We start from the raw sequence: 23,966 nt of genomic DNA, 5'->3' as shown, positions 1-23,966 counted from the left end.
CTCGTTTTTACTCAAATCAAGGTTAATACCATCCAAGGAAAAAATAATAAATCTTTAGAGCAGTAGTTTCCAAGTGTGGTCCAAAAGCCTCTGGGGCTCTCGAGACCCTCTCAGGGCGTACATGAGGTCAAAACTATTTTCATAGTAATACCAAGATGTTTTCATTTCTAGTAGGATAAAAACATACCAAATATCAACAGAGATGGCCACCATAAACAAAAGTTCTTGGAGGAGTGGATCTGAAGCAATTTTTAAGAATGGAAAGGAGTCATGGGAAATTATATAACTGCTATCTTAGAGAAAAATGTCAAAGATGGAGTTTTTGTTTCATTTTGGTATTTAATAATAAATCCCCAGTGTTCAGGAACCTAACTGCATTTTGTGTTTCAAATATCCTTAAAAAAAAAAAAGCATATTTTATAAGCTCTGTATAGCAAGCTCTCTATAGCAAGTATAGCATGTGGTAAACGGTAAGCAGTTTTCTTATTAAATACTAATGTAAAAAAATAGGAAAAGGATCCTAACAATCCACTTGTAAAACACTTTTTTCAAGTTTATTATTTCCAAGAATTTTAAATGGACTACTTATATGATATAAAATCCTGTTTACTTATCTCTGAACACAGAGTGTATATATTTTAAAATAATACACATGAAAATAAAACTTAAGATAGTAACTCAAAATGATTACTCTTTATCTTTTGAGAAATAAGGACAATGAGCAGCCAAGGATTCTTTGTCTAGAAAGGCCAAGAAAGGAAATTACAATGAAGTCTGCCTGTTCTTGGCACATATCTGTGCAGGGGAAATTTAAATGGGTTCCCAAATTCACACCATGCAGGAGCCTAGAGAGACCTTATTTTTTCCTAAAACAGGGAAGTTTACGATGTGTACTAACACCAGCATATCACTAGGGTAATAGTGTTACAAGGGAATTGAAACATCTGTGTAACTCCACCTTCACTCAAAGTAGTGGGTGAGGGAATATAATATAAATGCTCTGCAATGAAACAGATACATCTGACCTGCATTTGGAAAGTCATGCAGCAGGTGGGAGCAGCATCCATGACCCTCCAAGAGGGAAAAATTATTCAAACTGTCTCAGAAAAGACATTACTTATATGAAGTCTGGTTATATAAATGACTAAGAAGTCACAGGGAGGAAAGAAAAGTACTAGAAGTCTTACCTCTGTGTTCTAAGGCAGGGCCATTAGCACCCCAGCTCTGGTAGAGCGTAGCAAGGTCCTTTGGAATGTATGTCTTGAAAATGTTTAGAATGTCCAGGCGTTTGTCATGTCCCTCAGATGCTGGCTCTTGTTTGAGGGAGTGTAAAACTGAGGAAGCTCCTGTCACAGTGGCCTGAGCTTGCATCACTGGGCTTCCCCTGGATCCCACGCTGCAGTTGGCCAGTGTCCTCAGCTCATGTGCTGCCTTGTTGTGGGGCTCCCGAGGAGACAGGGAGGGACCTTCTGATTTCAAATAATGCTCGGTTTTACACAGAGGTTGATACTGAGGCTGAAGGTTGAATTTGGCCTTCACAGAGTCAGATGAACAGTGTTTATTCGGAGTGGTAAAGCTGGCCCCCATTGGGGAAATCAAGTACTTGTCTGCTGGCTTAGTATTGGTGAGCTGGGGCACTGCCCTCGATATGACGGTCTGGGTAGGCGTTACGCTCCGGCTGTAGCTGCCTGCATGCACCAGTTTGGAGTTGGATTCATACTTAGGTTTCAGCTGTGGTGAGTGCTGCGAAGCTGAACTGTACTGCTCCTGGGTATGGGACATTTTGGTTTGCCGATACCCATCAGGACCTGATGCCCATGGCTCAGAATTGCCACCCAAAGGGCTGTCCTTATTCTTAGGCATACTAGCTGGTTTCACTGTGACTCCCAGAGGGGAACTGCTTTTAGAGGCTGACAACCCACTGGGGCCCTGGGTGCGTGTGAATCGGGCAATGGGCAAGGGCTGGCAGTCTTTTCCCCCAAGAACAGGTGGAGGTCCAGTGCGTCCACTTCTGGGGAGAAAAACCACAGTATTCTTTATACCCTTATAACCATTTTGCTGAATCCACTGAGGAGCCATAGAGTTGCAGCTCACTTTGTGCCAGATTCTTTTGTGCATCCACAAAACTTCTGGGTAATAAGTCTTGTGGTTGCAATAAGGACACGGGTGGACAATCAAAGCAGCCTGCAAGGATGAAGCAATATCCCTATTCCTGGAATCATCTCTTGTGGATTTCTCACTTAAATCCAGTGGAATCAGGTCTGGTGCCATGATCACCTTTTTTCCTCCCCCAGGATAGTCTTTGTTGTGCAAATCGAACAGCTTTTCTTTAGGATGACTAGCTTGGTTTTCTAATGAGACCTGAAGATCTACTGCCATTTCTGAACATGCTTGGTCCATACCTGAAACAAAATCCACATTGTTGCCAGAGCCTGGAATCTCTTGCTTACGGTAAAATGCTGGCATTTTTAAGTCAAGTGAACATCTGTATTGTTCAGCATTTTTAGAAGCATCTTGGATGTTATTTTCAAGTATTGGAACAGAAACGGTTATTCCTAATTTTGATTCACTGGCCTTATTTTCTGACATGTTACCATTTCCAAATTGACGACTGGGATCTCCATGAGGCAGCACTGCAGGTATCTCTTCAGAAAACTTGCAACTGTACGGCTTTCCTCCTAGAGAACCCAAAGTAAAATAAAAAGTTACCACCTCTCATTAAAACATGGAGGCAATATTAAAAGGAAATTTAATAACTTTACAGAAATGGTAATATACTAGTACCACAAAGACAATGAAGTTAATTGATTTGAGCATACTTTATTTTGAAGAAAATTGTAACAGTATCCTGGACCTTAGTTGACTTTGAACGAGTCTCCCTGGTTTATGGATAATCCACAGTGAAAAACAATATGATGATGATCATTCTTTTGCTTAATAAGACACAAAACACAGTGAGAAAATTCATTGTTTATACAGCTAGTTGATAATTTAACAAAAAGCCAAAGTATTAGTGCATCTATTACAAGCGCCTATGTCCAAGCCATAAAACTTGACTCCAAGCAGGAGCATAGTGTCTTGGCAGGTACTATATTTTACACAATTTGTAATTCTCTTATTTGCATTCTTTTCTCAGAGTCCGGTGCAAGGTTGTAACCTAATGACACAAGGATGGAACTCCCAAGACATGGCCCACTGTTTTCTGGATAACTTAGTCATAATATGGAGGGAAGAGGAGTGATAAAAATGTTTCCTTGCTAATGATGACTTCACAAAATATGTCTAATTAAAACCTGTGGTAAGCAGTTTAAAAAGAGAATAAGATAATTTTCCATCCACAATTTGTAATTATTCAAAGGATATAAGCAATTTTTAAAATAAAAAAAATATTATCAACCGTCAAAAGAGAAGTAAATTAAGATGATCTGCAATCCTCAAATTGACAAAAAAAAAGTCATAAAAGAACGCTCATGGGATTGTGGAGACACAGATATACTCCTTTGTTGATAAGTGAATCTTTTTTGAAGAAAAATGTGGCAGCATACAGTAAAAGTTCCAAAAATGATCCTATCTTTTGCCCTAATAATTTTACTTTTGGAAACAGACCCTAAAACTGTTATCACAAGCAAAGCAAAAAGTGGCTATTTGAAAACTTTCATAGTTTTACATTTAATTTTTAAAAACTGGAAGGAAATGAAATGTCCTATAATAGGAATGCTTAAACTCTAGTAAATTAATGACATGAAATACTATAATATAATTAAAACTGTCAAGTATGAATAAGATAAAAACATGGAAAGAACTTTTTGAAATAACTGAAAGGGGAAAAAAAGAACCAGTAAAGCAGAGATCATACTAATAAAACTATAGAAGAGGAAAAGTGAATAGAAATGAAAGGACCAAAAAGAAAAAAGAAACAACCTTGAAAACTTGGACAGAGTGAGTGAAAAGTCAGGATATTTTATGTGTTGGAATTAATTTAATGTAAAAATTTACTAAAGTTGGATTAATTGTAATTTTTTTTTAATTAAAGAACCAAAGTTAATCCATGAGTAAAGGAGACCTGCTACAGAATCTGTCTCAGAAAAATAAAAGTTATATTATAGTGGGGCTACCCAAACCTAGCTAACTGCAACCTATCTTTCCACCCCTGTTTTACTCAACTTCTCTTCATATGTTCAGCCAGCTGTTCCACAATCTTATTCTATCCCCTTAAAACTGCCTTTCCAAAGGTCATCCACTCCTGATGCCTCATCACTCCACCTGTTGAATTCCTCCAATTCTTTAAGACCCAACCCAGGTGCTATCTCTCCATGAAAACTTATTTGAAAACCTCATCAAAAAATTATCTTTCCCTCTTACAATGATGTAAGCATCATTGTGTCTAGACCCCCTTCTTTGTCCCTGTTACATTCAACACTGTATCATATTTATCTGTGTTCATGTCTCAATGATCCTGTCCAATTATATTTTAAGTTTTCTATGGGTAGAGGCTATATTGTGCTTTACCTTTATACTCTCAAGGCCTAGCAAAGTGCCAGGTACGCTGTGTATTAATTTGTTTGGGGTTTTTTTTCGGAGGGGGCGTAGGAAATGGACTTACAAATGCATTAGTATGCAGAACTCTCATAAGGAAAACACTTTCATTTATGCAGCTCTGCAACTTGTCTATAACTTAGAATCTTTAAGTTAACTTGGGCACTTAAGAGTTAAATGGCTTGTTCGAGACCAGAAAAGTCAGTACATATAGAAAAAAGGCAGAATTTAAACCCAGTACTTCCTGACTCTAAGGTCAACTCTTTATCCACTACACTGCCTATCACCTTGCCTATAAATAGATGCCTAATACAGTTTACTTAATTGAATTAGGAAGAGGGTAACTTGAGATGTAAAGAGTAAAGGGCTTGCCTTATTCATTGTTACTTAACAGTGTTAAAAAGACCTCAGAAATCATTGTCTGAAGCCTTTCTACAGTAGATTCAGAAAAGTACCTAGTTTTTTATGACCATTAATGAACATCTCACATACCTCAAGAAGTAATAGATGTCTGGGCCATATGTAATATTCCAATTTATTTATCAGGAAAAGGTACTACAGGCCACAGGAAAAAATATTTCAAGTTGGAAAGGACTTTAGTGATGATCTACTCGAACCCCTCCCCTATCTTACACATGAAGAAAACTTAAGTCCAGAGAGTTTTAAGTTACTTACCCAAGTTCATTAAGTAAGAAGCAAAGAAAGAATTGTACCCAGGACTATAAATCCAGTTATGAATCATGTAAAAATGTGATCTCAGATAGAAGAGCTTGGATGCTCATAGAAAATGGGAAGGAATAGTCTGCCAGACAAAGAGTAGACAGAAAAAGTGGGAAGAACATTAGGAAGGGAAAGGAAAAAGGTAGATTTTATATAGGTATTAGCAGGAAAAAGAGAAAGTCAGCCAGGGAAAGGAATGATTGGATGCATGGCTATATTATATGACCATAAGAAATGTCCTGTTGAGTCATACATATGAAGAGTCTGGGCCAGTATTTCCCTCATTATTTGGGAGGGTTCAGAAGCCTTTTGTTTTCTCTCTCTGATAGCAGCCTTAATGATTTTGCAACCCCTTAATAGCCCATTGCAGATCTAGTACTCAAAGTTTTAGCTATGCCACCATTAGGTAGTTTTGAATATCATAAGCTTATTTCTATCCATTATATTAAGGGGTTTTTAACTTTATCTTAGACTTAGCTCTTCCAAGATTCCACTTCTGGTTCCATACCAGGACTCTATAACTAAGTCTGTGTTTTCCTTATCATTACATGAGGTCAGTCACTTGTCAGTTTGGAAAGTCCTAGAAAGGTCTTAAGGGCTCTCCATGGCTAAATCTACAAACTAGCACTAACTGATGCCTACACTGGAGGAGGGCCTACAAGTGAAATATCGTCTTTGACAGGGATCTTTTGGTGGATAGGGAACAAAACAGAACAATATCATCCAAAATTCTCCTCTGTAAGAAAGAGTATTGTAAAAATGTGCCAATATAGAAGTTTTAACATTTTCTGGGGGAAAAAAACCATCTTCCCATACAAATACATTTGACTAAAATGGTACAAATGGAATGAATCATAACTGAGATCAAGATTGGACTACGTAACTAGACAGATAGACAGATAGCACATTTATTAAGTGTTTACTATGATCTAGTACTAAACTAAGCACTAGGGATACAAAACAAATAAAACAAGATAGTCCCTACACTCAAGGCACTTACATTCTAACGGAAGACAAAACATAAAGGGGATTTGAAAAGTGGAGCTGGGAGAGTACTTGGCCAGATTAAAAATTTATGATTTCTCTCAGGAGTCTTACTTCTTTTTTGTTTGTTTTAATTGGGCTTTGAGAAACTAACATACGTATAGTTGACAGTGGATTATAACCGCATGTGTGTACATATATGTATATATACACAGATACATATATATGACTGTCAATTAACTTACAATGTTCTTTGATACTTCCTCTTTTGGAGCAAGAGACAAAACCAATGAATCTCTTCAAATTGGTTAAAAATCAATTCTAAGATGATCTTCATCACAGCAGTAATGCTTACTTCACAGAATTCATTTACTACGGAGCTGAAGGAAGCAGATTGACAAATGTTTGGTTTCAATTAGTATGTAGTTAATGAGCCACTGTTAAGCAAATTTAAAGGGCTATGTCCATATATAAAGTGTTACCAATCCAAAGCAATACACAAATTGATGGGATGAGATGGATGATGGGTAAATCGTTCCACAAACATGAGCTCAAAAAACTAACATTTAACTAAAGCCAAACAGAGTTGTAAAGTGCATCCTCCCCCTGGGATTATCCTAAAGCACTGAAGGGTAGCCATATGTTTGGGGTTAGATTCTCATTGCTATAAAAGTGTATTTAACCTCGACTTCAATTCAGGGGGAAAAATGTCTTAAGTCTTTGTTTAATTCAAAGTAATTAGTTTAAAAATAACCCATACATTTGCAGTCTCAAGGGATTGAACGCTCATTCTGTTAAGGTCATTTTCAAATTCTCAATGGGGTTAAAGTCTGAGAAGGAGAAAAAAAAACCTATTTTTTCCTGTATCATAGGGGATAAGAATTTATGAAAACACATGCCCCATACTATTAGTAGAATTTATAATTTAAAACAAAGAGTCTGAGAGGTACAATGTAACATGACACCACACATCTGTGGCATTTTCAAAGAACATCTGTCAAAGCCCAAAACATTTGTGCTCCCAAACAGGACTCTAAAACTTCACAATCTAAATTCAAGTGATTGTACTTTTGACCAATATTAAATGACAAACTAAACAAAAATAGTAATACTCTGAATCAAAAAGGAACACTGACAAAATGTCTCCAAAGAATGTGGAAATGTTACAATGGAAACAGATTATCATTTCTTGCAATTAATAGGTATAGAAGGTTGATGGCATGCATGGATACCATTGGACTAGGTGAAAATGTAAAAAGAAAGGAGTTAGCTCAGGAAAATAAACTGCTGTCAGAAAAAAATGAATTACTCCTTCTATGGCAGCTCTTTGTAAATATAAAAGAACTATATACTTATTTTATTAGTAATAATTAGCTTTGAAAGAAAAAATATGGAGGGGTACTTTGAGATAGTGTGGCTTGACTCATATAAGTAAAAATAAGGATTTTACAGAGTGAAAAAGAAGTCTTATCAAAATTAATCATATATGTTTTGGCTGGAATATCAGTTATGACTCTGAGGCAGTGACGCGCAAAGTTTTGTACGTCTGACCATTTTGGAAATTTTTCTCATCATTAAACTAGGAAATGATTATTTTAAACACCATAAGTGGCAAGTTCAAGTTCAACTGAAAATCAGTTGAGACAAAACAGTTGAGTGGAGATATATACACACATGTGTACGAATAAATATATACATATATGTGTAATGGGTTTGTATATATGCATATACACACATGTATAAACAGACACATATAGCTTAAAATAGTATTAAATGCTAATAGTAATGGTAATGATTTTAACTTATCTTTAAGCCATTGTTTCTCTGCCCACTTAGACAATTTTTTTTGAAAGGCATGGGCCATGCCTTTAAGTCACTAGAACAAAATATTTCTAAGCCCCACGCACTGCAGACATTACGATTCTTTGGCAAAAGTTTCATTAAAGCCAAGTTGAAGCAAAATTCTATAAATGGGGCACTTTTGATGATCCTAGGGATAGTATAATTCAAATTCCCAGTTAAAACTTTGAAGCCATTTCTAATGTTATTTTTCATTTTTTCTATCCCCTTTTTGTACTGATAATGCAGTGTATCCCTGTTACTGAAAGCTCCTCTAATGACTTAACTTTAAATTTTCTTCTATGAGCTTTTCTGCTACGATGTCATGCTTTCTCCTAACACAGTCTGAATTCAGATAACATCACAACTCAATTGGGGCTGGCTATTCTCTTCCGCCTAGGCAGAGCTTAAGGAGAGAGACAACGTAAATGAAGAAGCCTTTGGCCCTCTCCATCTAAGGCTGGCATGTGGCTCATGAATATGGGCCTCTTTTTTGCCTCTGCATTTATTCTATCCTGCTTTTAGGTGAAAGAGTACTGAAGATTGCTGTGACCCAGTGAACTTCAAAAGCCCATAATGATTAACTACAAGGGGCCCAGGAGTCATCTCTGATGTGCAAAGTTTTATGGCCAGCCAGTCGAACGATCAGGCGTTATATAGGTATGCAACATTCTGAAAGTAAACCTGGCAAGGCAAATGCTATGTAGAAACTACGATGTAGTAAGTATGAAGTTAAGTCTGAGTCCTCTCTCCCCCAGTGGTATAAAGGAGAACCTTGAGGCACGGGAGGAAATGTCTATACTTCTGTTCTTGATTTATCTTCTAATTCCCACTACTGTAGAATAAAGTAGGGTGACGTAGCAGAAATTGTGCAGTAACTGAAGGCATGATATACCTGGTTTAGAATCCTAACACTTAGAAGTTGCAAGTGGATCCACAGGCAAGTATCTTAATTATACTGAGCCTTAGTTTCCTCATATGTAAGTAATGAGGGCTATAAATTTTTGTAGCGCAAGGTGGTTGTGTCAAAAGAGATAATATATGCAAGTTTCTTTATAAATCTTGAAGCGCTTTGTAAATTCATTATCTCCATCTTCTCATCTCTTTGTATGAGATTCACATAGAAATGATCCTAGGATAAGGCCCCCTAGGCTGCTGTCACTCCCTTATATTGGATGGTCTATGAACTATTACATAATTGGATAAAATAACTGGTTTTGTGGTCAAATAAAAGTTTTAGGGTGTAACCTCACAGGCTCAATGAAAACATCCTTGGTAAAACTCCAGTAGCAATCAGGCAAATGGAGAGGCTATATATCTCCCCTTGTTCCCTCATGATTTTGATCTCCTCTTGTTAGAGTTCTATATTTTGAAAACATTTCGTTCTATGTAGCTTAGAGATTATTATTATTTGATATAGTGATATCTATTATTATTAATATCATTTCTAATGAGATTCCAATAGAAATAATGATGACACTAACAATATCTGAAACAACAGATCGAGAGCAGCCCCTAAATTAATATACTCCTCATCCCCGCATAACCCAAACCAAGATACAAAGATGTAGAGGGTCTGCTTGGTTTTTAATTTCTTTTAAATATTCTCCCAAATCTATATTAAAATAAAAATTCTAATTCTGTGCTTAAGCTTTGACAAACTAGACGTTAGCTGGAGCAATATGTATCCAAACGGGTAAATGAGAATGGCTCATTTTATACATACACATAACAGAAAACATACTAACTTCTAATGGCACCAGAAGTTCACTGTACAGAATTATTACCTTTAATTGTTTTTAACCCCACAGGAAACATCTTCCACAACAACAAAAAACTACTATCCTTTAAAATGCATAGATACAGTAAATGCACTTGGTAGGATACATTATTCCCCTTCCACTTTAATGACTGATTTGGGTTCCACTGTTCACTCTTAGTTTGGTTTTTATATTCATTTTAAGGCACTTAATTCTTAGCACATATTAGTGCCTCAGTTCTTTTCCCCTCTCAATTAAAAAACAGACAACCAAAAACAACTTTATTTTCCTTTACTCCTCAGAGAGATGAAATGAGATATGGGAAATGGAGCAATGCACTGGGTGCCAGGAGTCCTAGATCCTATTCTTGGTTCTAAAAATGGGTATATCTTGTGACTGTGGGCTTCTCCAAATGGGTATAAGCTTTCTTATCATCTATCTACCTCAAGACACTTTTGAATTCATTAAAGAATTACACTGGACTCTCCAATCCCTAAATTTGATTCTTTTAAATATCGGTGTACACACCAAAAATCTCCCCTCCCTAGCTCCTTGTTCCCTGAATTATATGACTATGCATCTAAATGTTTCGGATGGTGCCATGAAATAATTAATTTCATCCTGAAATGATCAGCTCAACCCATGTTTTCTAAGCATTCTACTTAGATGATTTCGTTTCACATCTTCTCAAGATAGGAACTTGCCCCCATTTGGCACTGTCTTTTGTTTTCTGAAGTTTACACTCACCCTTTAGTTTTACTAAATGAAAGGTTTTCATTTATCATCCAGCCATGTGATAATAATAACCAGCTAATAACTGCTATCCCTATATTACTTTAAGGTCCGTAAAGCACTTTACACATATTTCATCCTTCCAACAACCCTGGGAGGGGATGATGTTGACAACAGTTCACAATTACACAGTTCTATGAGCCAGGTACTTTGCTAATCATTTTACAATTATCATTTAATTTACTCCTCACAACAACCCTAGTAGGAAGGCACTAGAATTATCTCCATTTCACAGATAAAAAAACTAAAGCAAATAGAGGTTAAGTGACTTTTGCAGGGTCCCACAGCTAGTAGGTATCTGAGGCCAAATCTGAAACCAGGTCTTCCTGACTCCAGTCAAACCACCCATATTGCCTCCCACTCAATAAACTCCAGAGGTTCCTATCACCAACAAGATTAAATAGAAAAGCCTGTGTTTGGCTTCTTCACTTAGTCCCTACTCCCATCTTTCCAGTCTCCTAAGATCTTATTACCACCCCACCCCATGTACTCTTCTATCCAGTGACACTGGTCCCTTTACTGTTCCTCACACAAGACACTTCATCTCCCAACTCCACCCATTACCCTGGCTGTCCATCATGCATGAAATGGTATTCTTCCTCATCTGCCCTCACAGGAGCAACTTGGTGTTGCAGTGGATAAAGAGCCATCCAGCCTCTGATGCTTACTAGCTCTATAACCCTAAGAACTCAGTTTCTTCATTTGTAAAATGAGGAAAATAACAACCTCCTTCCCAGGGTTGTTGAAAGGATCAAATAAGATAATATCTGTAAAAGGCTTAGCACAGTGTTTGGCACAGAGCAAATGATTATAAATGTTTATTATTATATAAATGTTAATTACTATCATCATTATCAATCTGTCTCCTGGTTTCTCTGGCTTCCTTCAAGTTCCAGTCAAAATCCTACTTTCCAGAGGAAGTATTTCCTAATACCTTTCAATTCCAGTACATTCCCTCTGTTACCTGTTTCCTATTTATCCAGTATATAGCTTGTTTGCACAGTACAGAGATGTTTGAATGCTGCGTTCCCCATTAGAGTGGGTGCTTCCTTGTGAGCAGGGAATGTCTTTTGCCTTTCTTTGTAACCCAGCACTTAGCACAGTTTCTGGCACATGGTGCTTAGTAACACCACCTAGCTGCCTTGGTAAATGATTTACTAGATTTCTAAACCAATGTTAAATTTTCGGCATTTGTGTTTTTTTCATGTTATCCAAATCTTCCCTCTGTGTTTCTTCTGGGAAGCTTACTGTGTCATCTCTGGAAATCTTCAAAAAATCCTGCATAATCATGAGGGTCAGGTTTTCAACAAAGAGGGGATCATGCTTTAAGTTCCTGGAAACAACTGTTTTTCTTGTACTAAAAAACAAGTAATGTTTTGAGGGGATGAACAGATGAGTACAAACAGTGCTGATCATCACTGACACCTTTTATTAAAACTGATTACTGTCAAGGAAGATGGGAGTGGAAGAGAATGTCAGGAAAATACCACTATTTGCTTAGGTTAAAAAAAATAAAATAAAATTTACAATCTGTTCAATTTAGAGCAAGAAAAAGACTTTGAGCTTCATGATTTCCAAGGAAAAAATGTGTCAGCTAATTCCATTCTATATCAGTTACAGAAACTTTCTCTTACACAACTTAGCTCTTTTTTTTTTGTTGTTGTTCCATTGTCCTAAATACCATGAAGGTTAAAGCCTAATATAATTGACAATAATCCTGAATTTTTGCCTTTATCATGACTCTATTTCAGTTGTTTTTCTTCCAACTTTTCACCTCTTTTAATACACCCTCTCTAAAGAATATTTTAAAATATACTAAAGAAGGATATTTCAAGACTTTGGTTGTGTTCTACAGTTTCATGTCCTACAACGCTCAAATCCATCCACGAGTTCTTTTTCATTTGTACTGTTAAACATTTTAAATATTGCATCACATCATTTCTGTAACCTGACCTCTGCTGCACAAAACTCCTCATTGTACTGTCCACTTCATCCTCTCAAAAGAGCTGAGAATTGTTCCTGAGGATGAATAAGAAAAAATGCCACTGGAATTCACAACTCATAACATTCTTGATGCTGAATTTGACTAATCTCTCTCGTATTGTCTCGTTGGACACCTGCTGCCTTGTGAAAACAAAACCCACTGAGCCCTCACAATGAAGGCAGTGAAAACATGAATAGGCAACCAGCAGACTAATTCAATAAAGTTTGTTCAATTTGTAGGTCTTGCTCTTAAGATACTAGATGTGTTTGGGCATGAGGGTTGTAAAGCATAAAGACCAGTCCAAAGATATTTTTTTCAGCCAACTTCATAAGTGAAGATCAAATACGTTTGAACACAACAGTCCCTTTCCTCAAACAACTTAAATATGATAGCAAAATATGCAAAATAATTAATCATACAGCCATGTGATATACTAAGAAGGTAGTGCATTAATGTATATTTAATCATCCTTAAATAATTCTAAAATACTTCATGTTTTATATAAATTATTGTACCAGTGGCTCTTAAATAATAGCTTTTGGTAAGGGCAGCTAGATATTGCTGTAGATGCAGATATGTCAATTATAAATGAAAGCAATAACTTTTTCACAGGATCTATTAAGAAAATTTATCTCTATGCCTCATGTTTCTGATGGTAAAAACATTATTTAGTTTCAAAAGGAATTTTCTAAAATTGCAATGACAAAATATAATATCAAATCAACTGCATTTAGGATGTTAAATGGATTCTCTTTTTTAAAGTCTCATGTTCTTGGGATACTAAAAAAATTATACTTGTATCATAAATTTTCAATTTTTTTTTTTTTTTGCTCTACTAGGATACCTCTTCTGTTTCATTATACAGTTAGGTGTTTTGTTTGGGGTTTTTTGCTCATGTAAAGAAACACTTCTTTTTAAAAAATAATTTAAGATTGATGGCTATCATTTTACTTAATTTGTATCTAAATTTAAACTTATTAAGATATGAAAACCTCTTCCAATGAGGATTGTTACCTTCTCTGGGCAACTGTCTTAGAGAATTAACTGAGACACTGAAAATTTAAGTGATTTGCCTAACATTACAGAGCAGTAGTCCATGTCAGAGAAATAACTTGAACCCATCTTCCTTGCTATAAGGATGATATATACTCTATGTTGCCTCATACTACACATGTAAATGATAAAAGTTTTTACCCTCCCTTTACGCAGGACTTCCTCCACAAAAGTTCCTTGAGTCACTGGAGATGCATGAAGCAGAGTTAAGCAGAAGAGAAGTGTAGAAAACAGAATGTGAGGGTTTTTAAAATGTGCATGTTACATGTATAACATAATTCAATTATCCCATTAATTCCCACAAATACATAATACATTTCTTTTTTATTGTTACACATATGTGGCTGGAAGTGGCCTTTTAACTTTTCCAGCTAATCCTCAGCATCTCACCAATCACCTAAAAAAGGACAAGGAAAAGGCAAGTGGAAAATTCTCACTAATGTAACATAAAGGTCATGACCTTTATGACCCATGGCTTATTGAGAATCTTACATTTTCAATAGACCCACTAAAAGGAAAAAAGTAATAATCACTATAGTTAACACCTACTTACTTATGTGAGAATTAACTCCTTTGTGAGTTATTATATGGGGTCAATTTTAAATCACAGACAAAACTTCTGGCTGCCATCAACAGATTTCTGGGCTACCTCCCTCTGTTCCAACGTCAGTTGTTTTATGCTTCAGAATTTAAACAATTTAATATTAGACTAAGCAAAACATAATTAGGAGTATAAATATGCTGCCAAAATATATAATGCACTGCAAAGTAAAATATAATTATTTTTGGAATCTTTACTATTTGGCATGATCCACATCACTATCTCTCCATTACCACTGATACCATGTAAAAAGGTAATTTAAATATTTCCTGAATACAGCCTCTTCAAGGAATGTTTTCAGGAAATAATTCCTCATAGTTTTGTCAGTTACAACCGGCACATACTCACTGAGTTCTTTCACTCTGGGCAGTGAAAACATAAATATGGAACCAAGAGAATAATTCACAAATTCCATAGACTAAAGAATCTCTATTATTTCTGGAGGTAACTTATTTACATCCCAAGGGTGATCGTAAACCAAAACGCTGGCAGCCTTTCTGGGTACATGGCAAAAGGTGGTCTTTACTGACACCTTAATATGGAAGGAATGAAGGGTACGGACAGAAAGGATAGGAAGAAAGGAAGAAGTATACAGGACAAAAAAATTAAAAACAGCACATGATAAAAAAATTAAATAAATTTTAGTTAATATCTTGTCCTATTACTCAGTAAAAAAAATCAATATGATTAAAATTGAGTAAAATTTTCAAGATTCAATTCAACAAATACAATTAAGCCCAGACTACTGTTTGTTAAGTAGTTGTTTCCTAAGAACTCTGAGAAGTGATTCCAACAGAAACTGTTCAAAAATGTGTTGTTCACTGAAAGGCTCCCAAGCTGGCTTACAAGTAGTTTAGATTCTTGCTTATCTTAACTTACAAACTGCCAAATACTATTATTTGGGAATCCATTCGTTATCATTCAAAAAAATAGTTATTGTAAGTACGGAACACTATATGGAAGATACTGGAAGCTGTACAGAGGAATAAGCATTTACTTCTTGCTTAAGGAGCTTACAGATTAGCAGAGGAGATAACAGTTGTGCACAAACAACTAACCTAAAAGCCCTGTGTTCTAAGTGACAGGAGAGGTATAAGAGTACAGAAAAGGAAAGAGTTTTAACTTCAGCCAAGTCAGTGCAGGCTTCCTAAAAATGGGACTTTAAGTTGGGTCTTTTAGAATGGAGACACACACACATTTTTCCTGGAAAAATGCCAGTGGAAGGAGAGGAGAAAGCAATCTTTATGGGAGAAACAGCATAAGGCAAGGCCTACGAGTGGAATGGCAGGTATGTAGTCCAATTTGGTTGGAGTACAGATTATCTATGCAGGGGAACAGATAAACTGGTTCTCTAATTTTTACTCCTCTTTCTATTTGCATTTTACTTCGGGGGCATTTCTAGTTCAAAGGACTAGCAAAGATTATGGTCATTCTAAAAAGGAAATGCTTGTCATTTTTTAAAGGAAATTGCTAATAATTTTCCAGCAAGATTGAAGGGTTGCTTTTCCTGTTTTTCTGTCTATAAATAAAACATAAACCAAAGAGACAAAAAGAATATATTTTGGCATTTTTAATGAAGCCAGGGTGGTCAGAGTTTAGTTTTTAAAAGAGAAATTCTGAGACAGTAGGGTAAATAAAAGCCAGTTTTGAGATTCATAATCATTAAAACCCAAACACACTTTTATGCAATATTCTCATATTAAAGCTGAGGAAACTTAAGTCCCAGAGAGGTAAGTGTCTGTTCAAGGTGACCAAGATAGCCACATTATGGATCATCTGATGAATATGACTCATAACCTACTACATACACAGGCTTAAAATTATAACACCCATGTAAAGCTATAACCTAGGAAACAGAACTAGAGAGATAAAGCCTTATACAGAGGCAAAGAAGCAGGTAAGGAAACCTAAAAGTCAGAGAAAAGAGAAAGAAGGGAAGCCCAGAAACTGAGGCCAAGAAAAATCTAAGAAGGATATAACCTGAGAAATACTTTCACAGAATAAGGTATTCACTTATTATGTAAACCCCAGTGGAAATGAATTTCCTAACATTAAAATTAATATGCTTTCTTGTTCTATTTTCAGATTATTGAAATTTGTAGTATTAGGAAACAAAACCCCCCAACACAGACAAAATAGAAAAGTTCAATTCTAACTTTCTGCTGTCCCCTGTAAGGATACTTACATATATATCTGACACTTACAGAGAAATAAACAAAGAAGTCTCCACTATACCATATCTTACATTTTGGATTCATATCCTAGTTCTTCATGGAGCTGTTAAATATATAAATAAGCCTATGGGGATTGTAGATAAATTAAGAACACATGGTATAATCCCCATTTTACAGACCAAGAAATTCAATCCTTAAGACAACCATTTGTGTGAAAATACTCTAAAGGTTTGCAAACTCAATGAGTCAACATGGAAGCTGAAAATGCTAAAGTAATCTTGGGCTCCACTAAGTGGTATATTGTAGTGCTGAGAATGAGGAAGGTGAAAATCTCACTTTTCTCTTTTGAGCACCATACTGGAATGCTATGCTTAGTATTTTATAAAGGAAAGATGCTGACAAGCCAAAGAGCTCCCAGAGATAAGCGACTAGGAAGATGAAAATTCAGCAATTTATGTCATACAAAATAACTGGGGATGTTTAACCTGGAAAAAAAGGGATGAAGGGGAACTAATAACTGTTTTCAAGAATTTGAAGGGCTATCATATTAAAGAGAAATTAGACTTTGTCTGCCTCTTCCTTTCCTACCTGTGAGTTCAAAAAAAGTCCCTTCTCCTGGCTTCCCCATCTGTAAAGTGCAGGGAAACTGAACAAACATTTGTCAAATTAACAGTGGATGACCTAGACAAAGTCTTTTTAAAGATAACTCAAAGTTATGCAGAAGTAGAACAGAATTAGTCAAGGGGCAGTAGATAGAGCTCACTGCAGGTCTTCAAGTAAAGGTTTAATGACATCTGTTGAGGACATGGTAGAAGGGGATTTTGTTGGGCGGTCAGTTGAACTTGATGGCCCATGAAGTCTCATCAAATTCTGAGGTCTTGTGTTTCTATAAAACTGTTTTGTTACCATTGTATATGAAAAGGGCATCAGTACTGTAGTCATAGTAGTTAAGACTCTATAGCACCTTTCACAAATCACTTAAGCTTCCAGCGTTGGTTTCCTCACCTGTTAAATGGGGAAATTCTACTTATTTTAAAGGGTCATTGTCATTTAAATAGATCTGAAAATGTTCTTAAAAGTATAAAATGTCATATGAACATAAGGACAATGAGCAGCATCCTCGTATTTCAAAGATTCACCCAATGAGCTTTGAGAGAAGCAAAAAGAAATTCATCATCCTCCTTCAGCATTTCTACACTGCCACCTAAGAGGCAGCAAGACTTAAATCCTGCCTCTGACACCCACACAGGCTCTGTGACGACCCTGCAGCACAAATCACTTAACCTCTCAAGTATTCAGGGCAACATTCTCAACTACACAATAGCTGCCGATCTCAGTCAGTAGAGGGAGTTTTTCCTTTAAGAATGAAATATCAGGTCCAGATTAATTAATAACTACAACAATGATGATGGTGGTGATGATAACGTACCATATTATTTCAAACCATCACAGAACATCAAATCACTTCACGCTAAAATATTTGGTTGGTATTAAACTGTCAGCGTAATTTAGAGGAAACCATGCTGGACATGAGGGTATTGGACTAGCTAATCTCGACTGTCTCCTTCAGCTCCAAATCCTATGATCCTGTAGTTAATAGGAAACTGCCTACCTTTCCTCTTTTTTTCATCCTCTGGTCTAAAGGTGCAATCTCAATGGCACAGGAGACCCCTCCCCCTCTTACCAAGGAAGATCTGATTCCGTGACTTACAAGAATTATTTGAGGCAAAAAAAAAAAAAAAAGAATTATTTGAGGCACGGAGAGGCTTGATGACTTACCCAAGACCACACAAGTCAGGACCCATCTCAGGAACGACCTGATCCCAGGTCTAGCTAACCACAAGGTCAGCTTCTCTATCCACTCACGAATCTACAGTGTCTCTCTGTTATCCCTTACCTAATGATTTAGATATGATCACAGACTCTGTTTCAGCGGGTTGGAGGACACTACTGATAAATAAATATTCTCGTGTCAGGCGCTCATTACAGGAAAAAAAGAAATTATTGAATTATTAAATCACTTCCTGAGTCACATAGTTCTCATGGGCCTGGGAACACAATTTGGAATTTTGGACATTGGTCCAAAACTAGATTTAATGCTGTAGGAGACTTTAAAGGTCATTTAGTCTAACTGCCTCATTTTACAAATGAAGACAATGAGACCCTGAGAGGTAAACGGATTTGTCCAGTCACAGAGATAGTAACAAATTCAAATCTAAGTTCCCTGACTAAGGCAAGGGATCTTTCCTAATATCACTCTGCTTCATTCAGGTTGAATCTACACCTAGACAGAGAGAGAGACAGCCCCTATAGCATAGCTAAATTAGTTATTTTGATGAATATCACAGGTAACATATCACCTTATCAATTAGGCCATTAGAAGACACTGTGTTGTCTTGGGGGAAAAAAACCAAAACCCTGTACTGAAAATCAGGAGCCCTCTAGTGGCACGCTTTGGTCTTGTTTTACTCCTGACTTTGTTCTGTTTAATCTATGACTGGAAAGGATACACTGATGGTACGCTTATCAATTTCATGGAAGACAATATAACCATAAACGAGATGATAAGGTTTCAAACAATTCTCAGCAGGTTAGAACACTGAGCCAAAATCTAACAAGATGAAATGTAATAAAAAATAAATGAAAAGTACTGAACTTGAATTTTTTTTTTTAAAGTGCACAAACGCAAGGAAAATGTATGTCAACAGCAGTGTGTGTGAATAGAAACCAGTGAATTTATTTAGTTCAACAAGATTCAGAAGTGCGAAAAAAAGCTAATGTATCTTGGGCTGCCATGAGTTAAACTGGAGAATGCAAAAGTACAAAGATAATGGTCAAACAGCAACACGTACTTGCCTGATCACATCTGGATTATTTTACTTGTTTGCATATTTTAAGTGGTAAAATAACAAGTTAAAGAAAATTCTAAGGCAGGCGGGAATCTTGAAATTATTTCATGGAAGGAACAGTTCATCACCGGACAGATGTGATAAATGTCTTCCAATATTTAAAGGCTTCTCAAATGGAAGTGAGATTACATTTGTGCATGTACATTGTAAAGTACATGTGTACCAGAAAATCAAGAACCAGGAAGGTGGAACTTGGCTCCGTACAAGGGAGAACTTTGTAACATCAGCACTATTTACAAAAGGAATAGGCTCCCAGACAGTCTGGTATGGCCTAGAGAAAGATGGTAGCAGAAACAGGAAGGCCTGGGGATAAGTCCCCTGTAGGATAAACAGTAACTCCATAACCCTGGGCAAATCACTTAACATTTCAGTGCCTCCAGGTAACTCTCAACACAGAGCAGGTGTCAGCCCCTGAACTCACACAAGTTTTTCTAAGGAGTGCCCAAAGAAAGTAAATCAAAGGTCCAGCTAAAAAAAATAAAATAAAATAAAAAGGAAGGTTACCTAATTAGCTACTGAATCCCCTTAGCCCTCAAAGTGTTTAAGAATTAGTGGTTACCTATTCAAATCACTTCAACAAGCTTTTATTATGTTTACAAACCTAAGGCACTCAGGGAGGGTGTGTATAATGAAAGAATCCCTGCCCTCAAGGAACTTGAATTCTTAAGAGTGAGGGGAGGAGAAAGGAAGACAACTTAGATACAGATAAGTCAATACACAAAGTAATTTGAGGGAGGTGCACTAACATCTTGGGGAAACGTGGTCAAGAGATAAAGACTCCAGCGAGTAGGTAACGTGGTAACCCTAGCCTAACAAGAGGTATGGATTCTGAGAGGCAGCAGTGGGGAAACAGAGCATTTCGGGCATGAAAACAGAGAGGAAATGTTATGGTTGGGGTCAAGCAGGGAGGTAAGTTTGTTTGAAGTGTAGAGTATGAGGGACAGTAATGCGCCACCAGCTCTGAAAAAAGTCAGGAGCTGGAATGTCAAGGGCTTTAAATATCAAAGAGATGAGCATGCATTTCACACTAAAGGCAAAAGGAATTTATTCAAGGTCCTTGATCATGTGATCATGACGGATGTGGAATAACCTGTATCTTAGTATCAATGTGGCCCCTGTAAGGAAGTTTGGAGAGGAGAGAAGCTGCATGCAGGGAGACTAGGAGGAGACTCTTCAAACAGTATATGTGAAGTGCAGTAAAGGCCAAAGTAGAGGGGTGTACATGTGAACAGAGATGAAGGGATGACTATGGAAGATGTACAAGTGACTTGGTATGAGTGACCTTTGAGAGAGAAGGGTTAAGGATAACGTCTAAGTTTTCAACCTGAGTGATGGTTCCCTTGACAGAAATAGGAAAATCAGGAGAAGTGGGTATAGGGGGAAAGATAAGCAATTCTGTTTTAATCATGTTGAGTTTCACATTTCTATGTTTCAACCAGGATCAGATGTTAAAATAGCTGCTGGGAGATGTAGGACTACATACAGCTCAGGTAAGAGATAAGGGCTAGATATGCAGATTTGGGAGTGATTTACAAAGAAATGATAAATGTATCTATGGCAGCGGAAGAGATCGTCAACTGGGAGAGTGAGAAAAGAAAAGGAACCAGGAAATAGCCCTGGCATACAGAGGGATGAGAGAGATGAGAGGAAGGAAGGAAGGAAGGAAGGAAGGAAGGAAGGAAGGAAGGAAGGAAGGAAGGAAGGAAGGAAGGAAGGAAGGAAGGAAGGAAGGAAAGGAAAGGAAGGAAAGGAAGGAAGGAAGGAAGGGAATCAACAGTGTCAAATCCTGCAGAGAGGTCAAGAAGGATGAGGGCTGAGAAAATGCCACTGGACTGAATAAAAAGATCTTTGGTGACCCTGATGAGAGCAGTAGAAGTGAAATAGAAGTACTGAAACCAAATCACAAGGGTTGAGAGGCAAATGGGAGGTGTGCATCTGGTGAGGACAATTTTTCTTGAGGATTCCTGCATGTTGTAAAAATTTGAACTATATGACTTCTGAAATCTTAGTCAACCTTGGAATTCTCTGATACTCCCAGTTTTACCACTAACTGGACCTGGAGTAAGCCACAGGACCTCTTAAAACCTCAATTTCCTCATCTATTAAATGGGAATAAAAAACATCTGTCCTACTCACAGGATTGTTCAAAGATTCAAGTTTGAAAAAGTGTTTTTACAAGTGAAAACTATTCATTCAGTTTATGACAATAATGGAAATAACCAAAATCACTTTTTTGTGCCACTTTTGTACCATGACTTTAAATATATCATGCCATAAAAACACAAAGACAACCACTGTTGTGGATATGAAAATTCATCAGACTGCTGGATACATATGAAATGAGGATCTATATGAATTTAATAATTTCAACCCACAGCTGTTGTTTGTTAACTTAGTATTTTTACTCTCTACATGCTAAACCACACTACAATAAAGTGATTCCAGTGATGAAAAAGACACTGACCTTATTTAATATACTGTTAGTTATACATCACTTGGGGAAAAGAACAGGTGTTGGCCAAATTATTTTATTCTTATATGGTCTTGATGAGTGATTGAAGGAGAAGGATCCTATGGAAGGAAATGATGCTTTTTTTTTTTTTAATTAGTCCAAGTCACTATATTTGGAGAAGTTGGGAGACAAGACTACATTTGGGGAAGTGGGCAAAACAATGAGTTCTTATATACTTCAGATTTTTCAGAATCTATCAGGTAGAGTTCCAAGAGAATTTAAGGTCATGTTATCAAAAAAAAGGTCCAGTTTCAGCAAAAACAAGATACAAAAATGTCGCAGTGAAAGGATATTCAAAATAATAGAAAGAGAAGGTACTTCAAAGACTGTTTACTGAATCACCATATGGAAAGATATTTTGAGCATATGACAAAGGAGTTGCCATGCATTATCAAGTTCCAAATTCCACCCAGGTAGACTTGAGAAGAACCAGATGTTTCAGAAGTTTTATCCAGATGTTTTAATGTCATGGTACAAATATGACACAACTGAATAGTGATTCTGGTTATTTCCATGATTGTTACAACCTGAACAGTTTTCACTTTTAATAGTTTTTACTGTTCATTTTTTCTGTCTCTCCCAGTCCTATCAAAATTGTAAATTTATTAATAACCATAAAGTCATATAAGGCTATACAGAGAGACGGCAAGAAGAATAACTATGAGGGGTCCAGGTAATCCTTCTTGCCGTCTCGCCACCACTCCCAACCCCGAAGGGGATCATGTACAGCCCTCAAGTATGAGATTCGATGAATAACATCAATTCTTAATAAAAATCCAGACAATATTTATTGTGAGCACCTCAAATAGTAGGGAGCTCTAAGGGTTGACACTGCACTCTACACTATAGTAATTGGTTTCTTCCCCTCTTACAATGCTGACTGTAAGACAATGTTCTTTTTAATTTTATTTTACTGGGGGAAAATCTAAAATAATTTAAAAATGGCTGACATTATTGGTTCAATGTTGTTAATGCTTTTGGAAGGAGAAGGAGGGGGGAGTGTATGGAACCTTCAAACCTAACAGAAAGATGACCTCTGGAAACAGATACCAAGAAGATGCCAACCATGTGCCAACAGGCACCTTCTGTTATCTTCTTCCCAGTCTGATTTACACAGAATTTTGCCTAGTCCAGAAAGATTCTTACACGGACAGGAGTTTCTAAGTAGAAATGTTATCAAAGTATTTGTCATTCCTAATTTTCCCTGGTTGGGGGGTTAATTTTAACATGAATAAAATTGAGAAGCTTATTTCCATTGACTTCCCAATAAATATTACAAGCTAACAAAAATATGAGAGGTTAGTGGGTAGAAGCAAAAATATCATGACTTTAAAACATCTAGTTTCAAAATAAGGACTGTTGGGTTTTTATCTGTGTATCACCACCACTGAGTCCAGTGCCTGCCATATTTATTAAGTACTTAATAAATGCTTAACAACTAATTAAGAAAATACTAAAACTTGTGATACTCGTATCAAAAAAGGGCATAAAGTAGGATGAAAATAAACTAGCAGCAAAAAAGGATAAATAGTATTTTAGACAAAACTCACTCATTTGAATTATTTCTCTGTTTTTAGTTCATTTATTCCATTTTAGATAAAACTTACTAGTCAAACACTTCAACGTAAAGAATACATCTATGTACATCAATAAAGAAAAAGACTGCATGGCAGCAGATAAACACTCAGGCAATCTTAAGCATAAATGTTCCAAATCAAAATGAAACTTTATGAGATATCTTTTACCTTAGTAAACAAAGTACAAGAGAGGTGTCATCAATGGAAAACAATTTGTTGCTAGAATATAAAATTGGACAATTTTCTACATGTAATGTGCATGGTGTTTTGTTGTTTGTTTTTTTTTTTTTAATTAAAAAAAAAGATCCAAGCTTGACTTAAGAGGGAAGGCAAAGGAAATGCTGAAAAACACTGCCACAGGCTGGCTTAATTTGGAAGTTCTGCTGAAAACAGGATGATCAAGATCAGGAAAAAGTGGAAGAAAGAAATTGTGCCACGGAGATAGAAGAACTGATTTAAGAGGCTCCAGAGTTACAGAGGAGGTACAGTACAATCCTGTACATTCAGTTACCAATGCTGAAGGCT

General features: G+C 36.5%; 1 protein-coding gene across 4 annotated transcripts in view; it reads right to left on the bottom strand.

The window, feature by feature from the left end:
• The window catches only part of ZNF516 (zinc finger protein 516), a 144,369-nt gene that overhangs the window by 16,271 nt on the left and 104,132 nt on the right, over window positions 1-23,966 (bottom strand). For all 4 annotated transcript variants that reach the window (XM_072604075.1, XM_072604077.1, XM_072604074.1 and 1 more), the window contains one exon: window positions 1,188-2,678. In XM_072604075.1, coding sequence (XP_072460176.1) covers window positions 1,188-2,678 — 1,491 coding nt within the window. The remainder of the gene's footprint in view (window positions 1-1,187; window positions 2,679-23,966) is intronic.

The sequence above is a fragment of the Notamacropus eugenii genome, chromosome 4, assembly GCF_028372415.1.
Source record: "Notamacropus eugenii isolate mMacEug1 chromosome 4, mMacEug1.pri_v2, whole genome shotgun sequence".
NCBI classification, from domain to species: Eukaryota; Metazoa; Chordata; class Mammalia; order Diprotodontia; family Macropodidae; genus Notamacropus; species Notamacropus eugenii.
The sequence above is the reverse complement of the archived record's forward strand: the minus strand, read 5'-3'. Positions and strand labels throughout refer to the sequence as shown.